This window comes from Babylonia areolata, chromosome 23, assembly GCF_041734735.1.
Source record: "Babylonia areolata isolate BAREFJ2019XMU chromosome 23, ASM4173473v1, whole genome shotgun sequence".
Lineage (NCBI taxonomy): Eukaryota > Metazoa > Mollusca > Gastropoda > Neogastropoda > Buccinidae > Babylonia > Babylonia areolata.
In genome coordinates this window covers 20,509,661-20,518,046 of record NC_134898.1, presented here as the reverse complement: position 1 = coordinate 20,518,046, position 8,386 = coordinate 20,509,661, and the positions used below count along the sequence as shown (strand labels likewise).

General features: G+C 44.3%; 1 protein-coding gene across 1 annotated transcript; it reads right to left on the bottom strand.

Moving 5' to 3' along the window:
• Positions 1-6,974: 6,974 nt before the first annotated feature.
• On the bottom strand, positions 6,975-8,066 carry LOC143297609 (uncharacterized). The gene has a single exon (XM_076610026.1). The coding sequence runs from the start codon at positions 8,064-8,066 to the stop codon at positions 6,975-6,977; it is 1,092 nt and encodes a 363-aa protein (XP_076466141.1).
• Positions 8,067-8,386: the final 320 nt, after the last annotated feature.

The following is an 8,386-nucleotide window of genomic DNA, read 5'->3' as shown; positions in this document are numbered from 1 at the left end:
AACGAGAAAGTCTCTATGGACATCATGTAAACAGTGCATAAACTCTCACCCAAAAAGTCTTTATGGTTATCATGTAAATAGTGTATAAAATCTCGCAGAGAAAGGATTTATGGATATCATATAAAGTCATAAACTCTCACCGAGAAGGTCTCTATGGATATCATGTAAACAGCCATAAAATCTCACCGAGAAAATCTTCATGGATATCACGTAAACAGTGCATAAACTCTCACTGAGAAAGGATTTCCTTACCTGCAGTGCACGGTTAGCCAGCTGCAAAACAAACGCAACAGCGACGGCCATATTACCCAATGGCTCCAACTTTCCTCTTTTCTCTTCGAAATAATGCCATAACCATCTTCCTCGGTCTTTGAACAGTCAAGGATCCTTTCATACTGGTGACTGTTTCTTTGGTTTTTGTTTGTTTGTTTTTTTTTTGTTTTTTTTCCAGCAACACACTAGACGCCACGTTCTTGGCATCAGAGATCTTTTCCCATCCTTCTTGCGGCCAATCAGTGGCAGCCCCTGTGCGTGTGTGTATGTGTGTGTTTGTGTGTATGTGTGGGTCTGTGCACTGACGATGAGCACCCTCTCTCCCCTCACTCCCCTCTCTCTCCCTCTCCCCCCTCCCTCTCTCTCTCTCCCTCTTTCTGACTCTCTTCCTCCCCACCTCTTTCTCTCCCTCTCCCTCCTCTCTCTCCCTTTTCAGTTCCCCCTTTCTCTTCCTCTCCTCTCTCTCTCTCTCTCTCTACCCTGTCTGCTCTCCATCCCCCCTCTCTTTCCCCTCTCTCCTCTATCTCTTCTTCCTCCCCTGCCCTCTGTCCCCTCCTTCTCTCCATCTTTCTCCTTCTACCTCCCAGTCTCTCTCTTCTCTCACCTCTGCTCTCTCTCTCTCCCTTCCCCCCCCTCTCTCTCTCTTCACTCTCTCTCTCTCTTTCTCACCCCCTCTTTCTCCCTCTCCACCACCCCCTCTCTCTCTCGCTGTCTCTTTGATGTCTTATCTAATGTATCGCACGCATACAACGTAATAAGTCAAAAGATTAAAGGATACTGAACAAATTGTATTGCTGAGCAAATCTTTGTTCCATGCAACGGCTATGAGCGGAACCGGATCTCCGAGCATGTGCAACTACTGAACAAATAAATAATAAATATTTGTTTCGTATTTGGCCATCTAAATTAGTTTATTTAAAACACCCCCCTCTACACACACACACACACACTCTCTCTCTTTCTCTCTCTCACACACACAGAATCAGTGGTGCCGCTCCAACCTCAAAGGGAGAGTAACATCTGATGTATTGATAATAAGGTGGCTACACTTGCCTCCCTTGCTTAAACTATTTTGAAGACGAAAATATCTGCATGTTTCGAGCTCTCTCTTTCTCATTTTCTGTACGCACACTGTAGCTCTCTTTGAGACTAAAACTTACTTTTTATTTTTTGCACTCTGATGCTCGTCAGCTCCGTCATTCAATAATGCATCAGAAAGATTACGTGACAATGACAATCATAATGAGTGAAAACTGGGATAAATAATCACACACACACACACACACACACACACACACACACACACACACACATATATATATATATGAAATATATATAAGTGATGGTGGCAAAGACATGCAAGTTATTGCATGCATGCACACATGAACACACACACGCACCCATAGAAATTCGTATTCCATATTCATTACAAGAAGGCTATTCTTTACTAGAGAAAACTTGCTGAAATCATGTTAATAAACTAAAACAGGAGTCTGACCCTGACAGAGAAAATACTGACAATAGCTCGCGCAAAATTGATCGCATGTTTTCTTTTAAAACAAAAAGTCATCACAGTAGCAAAAGGCTTACCAGTCTAACATACAGACTACGACTGAATGCCATAAAAAACAAAACAAAAAACTTCTAATGTGACTTGCATTTGCAGTACGGCAATGAAATTACCGACGTGCATATCATGCATAAATGTGAACAGTTAAAATCATATTTGCCTATGTCATTTACAAAACTGCAGTTCCATCTGCTTCCATTAGAAATGTCTTATATGATAATCAACGTGTGTATGAAATAGTTCAGAGTTCAATTTGGAGCCCGATTGGTTCTTTGTTGTAATTCTACTGGTTGACTAGTTAGTTTATTTTATTTCGTTTATATTCTTTTCTCTTTTTTTTCTCTCTCTTTTTTTAAAATATAGTTTTAATGCTAATTGAGGAGAGAGGAACAGGGAAAGTAGTATAGTAATATTCGCGTACACTTATTATTGACGTGTCACACACGTTGCAACTCGCTTCAAAACCAAAACTTAAAAAAAAAGAAGATGATTTTATAAAATCATTTTTTATGCCCATTAATGCTCCTTAGTGCGTCACCCAAGATCACCTCCCGTGCAAAAAAAAAAACAACAACAAAAAAACAAAACAAAACAAAACAAACAAACAAGAACAACAACAACAACAAACCCACACAAAAAATACACAAAACAAACAAACAAAAAAAACCCAACGACAAAAAGATGAAATTGGGGTTAAATAATACTTTGTGTTAAAACGAAATAGTTGAGGTTGTTGGGAATGATCATTTTACGTTTTATCAGCTCATCAGGCCTCAGCCGATGGTAGCAACATGTTTTAAGTTTTAAACTGACGTTTATCCTCGATGCAGATGCAGACATGCACAAATGGTCTTGCATGCACGAATACACGCATGCACACACACATGGAGTGATGGTCTAGAGGTAACGCGTCCGCCTAGGAAGCGAGAGAATCAGAGCGCGCTGGTTCGAATCACGGCTCAGCCGCCGATATTTTCTCCCCCTCCACTAGACCTTGAGTGGTGGTCTGGACGCTGGTCGTTCGGATCAGGCGATAAACCGAGGTCCCGTGTGCAACACGCACTTAGCGCACGTAAAAGAACCCACGGCAACAAAAGGGTTGTTCCTGACACAATTCTGTAGAAAGATCCAATTCGATAGGAAAAACAAATAAAACTGCATGCAGGAAAACACACACACACACACACACAAAATGAGTGGCGCTGTAGTGTAGGGGAGAGCAGCCCGAATTTCACATAAAGAAATCTGTTGTAAAAGAAATACGAATACAAATATACACGCATGCACATACACAGACACACGGACAAACACACGGACAGACACACAAACACACACACAGACACACACACACACACTGAAGCGAATGGAATTGTAATGGACTCTAGGGAACTGCGTCACCCAGTGAGTCCTTATGGTTTATACATCGAGGAGACCTCGCATCCCTCTTCCCCCCCCCCTACCCTCCCGGCCGCTGACACACACACACACACACACACACACACACACACACACACACACACACACACACAGAGTGTCAGTGTCATGGTTATATTTTTATTGCTTTTCATAGCTCAGTTGAAAGCAGTGTATATCCACGGGATGATTATTCCATGTTCTAAACACGGGCAACACTGTTTTATTTATTTATTAATTTATTTATTGTTATACTTGTTAGTGCATTAGAAAAAAAGTAATAGCAGTCTAAAACAATAACCAGTACCCTGCAATTCAGTCCACATAATTCAGATTTATACACTAATGAGTTGTTTCATCCTATGTGGATCTGGCTTCATTCACAATCAATGCCCAAGTCCCGTCCATGTACTGCTATCGTTTTGATCTGGGAGACACGCACATACAGGCGCGCATGCACACACACACACACACACACACACACACACACACACAAACTTGGTGCGTGCGCGCACATATACCCTCCTTACCTTCCCCCCCACCCCTCCTCGCTGTCTCTCACCCTCAGACACAGAGACACAGACGGACACACACACACACACACACACACAGAGTGTGATACATTACAAGTTAGTGAACATCACGAGATAACATCAATTCACGAACACTAAGAGACACATGACAATTCACGAGCACGAAAACTACCACGAGACACTAGACCACTCAGGCGAAACAACACGACAACGAGTCAAGAACAACACAAGACATGACATGACAAGTCACAAACACTTCGAGACACGTGACTGGTCTGAACACCACCACATGACAGTTCACGACCACCACCACGAGACACTTGACAAGTCACTAACAACACAATGAGACACATGACAAGTCACTAACAACACAACGAGACACTTGACAAGTCACTAACAACACAACGAGACACTTGACAAGTCACGAACAACACAACGAGACACATGACAAGTCACGAACAACACAACGAGACACTTGACAAGTCACGAACAACAAAATAAGACACATGACAAGTCACGAACAACACAAAGAGACACTTGACAAGTCACGAATAACACAACGAGACACATGACAAGTCACGAACAACACAACGAGACACATGACAAGTCACGAACAACACAACGAGACACATAACTAGTCATGAACAACACACAGGTCAGATGACAAGTTACAACCACCACGAGACACATGACAAGTCACGAACAACACACAGGTCACTTGACAATTTACAACCACCACGAGACACATGACAGGTCACGAACAGCACCACGAGACACATGACAAATCACGAACAACACACAGGCCACTTGACAAGTTACAACCACAACGAGACACATGACAAGTCACGACCAACACAACGAGACACTTGACAAGTCACGAACAACACAACGAGACACATGACAAGTCACGAACAACACAATGAGACACATGACAAGTCACGAACAACACAATGAGACACATGACAAGTCACGAACAACACAATGAGACACATGACAAGTCACGAACAACACAATGAGACACATGACAAGTCGCGAACAACACACAGGTCACTTGACAAGTTACAACCACAAGGAGACACATGACCAGTCACGAACAGCGCAACGAGACACATGACAAGTCACGAACAACACACAGGTCACTTGACAAGTTACAACCACCACGAGACACATGACAAGTCACGAACAACACACAGGTCACTTGACAAGTCACAACCACCTCGAGACACATGACAAGTCACGAACAACACACACGTCACTTGACAAGTTACAACCACCTCGAGACACATGACAAGTCACGAACAACACCACGAGACACATGACAAGTCACGGACAACACCACGAGACACATGACAAGTCACGAACAACACCATGAAACGCATGACAAGTCGCGAACAACACACATGTCACTTGACAAGTTACAACCACCACGAGACACATGACAAGTCACGAACAACACACAGGTCACTAGACAAGTCACAACTACCTCGAGACACATGACAAGTCACGAACAGCACCACGAGACACATGACAAGTCACGAACAACACACAGGTCACTTGACAAGTTACAACCATCACGAGACACATGACAAGTCACGAACAACACACAGGTCAGATGACGAGTTACAACCACCACGAGACACATGACAAGTCACGAACAACACACAGGTCAGATAACGAGTTACAACCACCACGAGACACATGACAAGTCACGAACAACACACAGGTCAGATGACAAGTCATGAACACCACCACGAGACACATAACAAGTCACGAACAACACACAGGTCAGATGACAAGTCATGAACACCACCACGAGACACATAACAAGTCACGAACAACACACAGGTCAGATGACAAGTCATGAACATCACCACGAGACACATAACTAGTCACGAACAACACATGGCAAGTTGCGGACACCACTGCGATATATTTTTTTAAATTTTTATAAATTCTGTAGTTTGTGCACTGATCAGTTTGTGTGATGTACCCGGGACCAATAATAACAATTTCGTGAACTCACAGCTGCGTGGGGATGGGACGGGTGGGGGTGGGGGTGGGGTAGGGCTAGATGTCTAAAATAAATTATGATTAATCGTCTTTTTTTGTTTTGTTTTTTGCCTCGTGGTCATAAAAAGATCATAAAGGGGTCTTTGGTTAAAACCGTCTTCACTAGAATTCGCTTCAAGTTTGTCTAGCTGTCCAAAGCGTCAGTTGAAAGGAACATTTCGCTTCTCTCTCTCTCTCTCTCTCTGTGTGTGTGTGTGTGTGTGTGCGTGTGTGTGTGTGTGTGTGTGTGTGTGTGTGTGTGTGTGTGTGTGTGTGTGTGTGTGTGTGTGTGTGTGTGTGTGTGTGTGTGTGTGTGTCTCTCTCTCTGCGTTTTAATTTTTTTTTTTTAGATTAAGAATACTAGCAACAATATGATGTTCAAAACACAATGATGTCGTTCTTGTGAGCCGCCTAGGGTTCTTAAGACTGGATTAAAATTTGCAGGTGACAATTTTAAAGTCTCGGGACTCAAGATCCACAAGCATGAATTTGCATGCTCCTTATTGTTCAGAACACGACAGATTTTCAGTTCCCTTTTCAACCAAAGCCAGTGCATTTATCTATAATGTCTGTTCTGATATTTCAAGCCGATCGTTACACAGAAAATGTTGATCTTCACAGGAGGAGTGTAATCGTTCCGTTTCTGTGAACAAACAAAAAATTAGCCATCATTGAATCTGGCAATGTTGTTCTCTAATTTTTTGGAGAAAACAGAACTGTAAAAAAAAAAGAGAGAAAAAAAAAAAAGAAAAAAAAGAAAAAAGAAAAAAAAGTTTATTCCCACACAATCATAGTCCGATTATTACGCGATAATCTTTTGGCAGTTTTGCTTATGTTAGTTTTCTATTTTGCATGAAAATGTTTGTACAATCTCGCGACATAACAGATAAACTAAACATCTGGTTCCTTTCACTGTTTTACGTCAGCATTGTTTTCCAGATGACGACCCACGCTCTTTACAAATGCTTCAGTTGTGACTGGATCAGTAAAAAGACATTGACAGCCTTGAGTATTTGTACACAAGACAGAACAGTTTTGGTGATTTCATAGAACAGTTAGCCCTGTGTGTTTAAATCTTCATACTTATACTTAAAAAAATACGAGTGCTTGACATTCTCTGGTGTAAACTCAGCATGTCATTGAGACACTTTCCTTTGGGCAGAAGAAACCGACGTGTTTTTCATGATTTTATTCACGAAAGTGGGCTTTGGTACACTCCACCCTAAAGGGTTATGATCGGTTATGATCTTCCAGACTTCAAAATGCCTTCTTTCAGCGGCCACAGTCATGGCGGAGAGCGCGCCCGGCAAGATCACTTTGGCATCGTAGTGGAGGAGAAGTCGGACGATATCAATGTAACCTTTCTGACTGGCCAGATACAGAGCCGTCTGTCCGTGTTTGGTGACGGCATCCACATCCGCTCCGGCGGCTAGAAGAATCTTCACCAGGACCGCCAGACCTTTCTCACAGGCGCTGTGGAGCGGGGTGAAGCCCATGAAGTCCTTTGTGTTGGGAGTGGCCCTGGAGCTGATCATCTTCGCGGCGCCCACGTCGTTGTGGAGGCAGGCCAGATGGAGAGGGGTGCGACCCGAGCAGTCCCTGGCGCTCAGGTCCGGGTTTCTCGAGAGGAGCATCATGGTGATCATCCAGTTCCGGTCCTTCACCGCCTGGTGGAGAGGGGTGTACTTGAAAGCGTTCCGGGCGTTGACGTCGGCGTCGTTCTTCAGCAGCGTCAGCACGGAGTCCACGTGCCCTCCGCGACACGCCTTGTGGATCGGGGCGTCGAAGGAATCGTCCCTCAGGTTGAGGTCGGCGGTCCGATGCTTGACGAGTTGCTTCACCACGGCGTCGTGGCCGTGTTGACAGGCGACGTGCAGAGCGGTCTCCCCTCTCTCGTTGTCCCCCAGAGAGAAGGGCACCCCCCACTGCATGAACAGACCCACCAGGCGAGCGTGGCCCAGTCTGCTGGCCAGGAGGAGAGGCGTCTCGTCATTGGCCTTTCTGAGGAGCATGAATCTGTGGTTGTTCCCTTCCAGAAGTTTCTCAGCGACGTGGTAGTTGCCACCCATGCAGGCGTAGTGGAGGGGGGTCCTCCCCTCGGGATCATAGCAGGACAAAGATGCCCCTCTCCTCTTCAGGCGTAAGACGTCCTGCCAAGTTCCGTACCGGCAGGCTTCAAGCAACTCGGCTTGTTTGCCCTCAGCTGTCTGGCTGACAGGAACAGCCATCGTCCTGTCTTGGTTCAGGAAAGATTAAATAGTAAAACAACATTGGATGGTAGAATCTTGAGGGAAATTATATTTGTTTTTCTTTTACTTGGACACAGAGAATGGTTGTTCGAACACATGACTCTTTCAGCTCAGTTTATATCTTGACACGAATGGGAGATCCTCCAGCAGAAACGTGTGTGTGTGTTTTGTGTGTGTGTGTGTGTGTGTGTGTGTGTGTGTGTGTGTGTGTGTGTGTGTGTGTGTGTGTGTGTGTGACCCCCCTTCCCCACACCCCCCCCACAACCATACGCACTGTTACGTCTTTTTCTTCATTATTT

Coding starts and splice junctions, on each gene's coding strand:
- LOC143297609 (XM_076610026.1), bottom strand. CDS start 8,066: ATGGCTGTTCCTGTCAGCCAGACAGCTGAGGGCAAACAAGCCGAGTTG.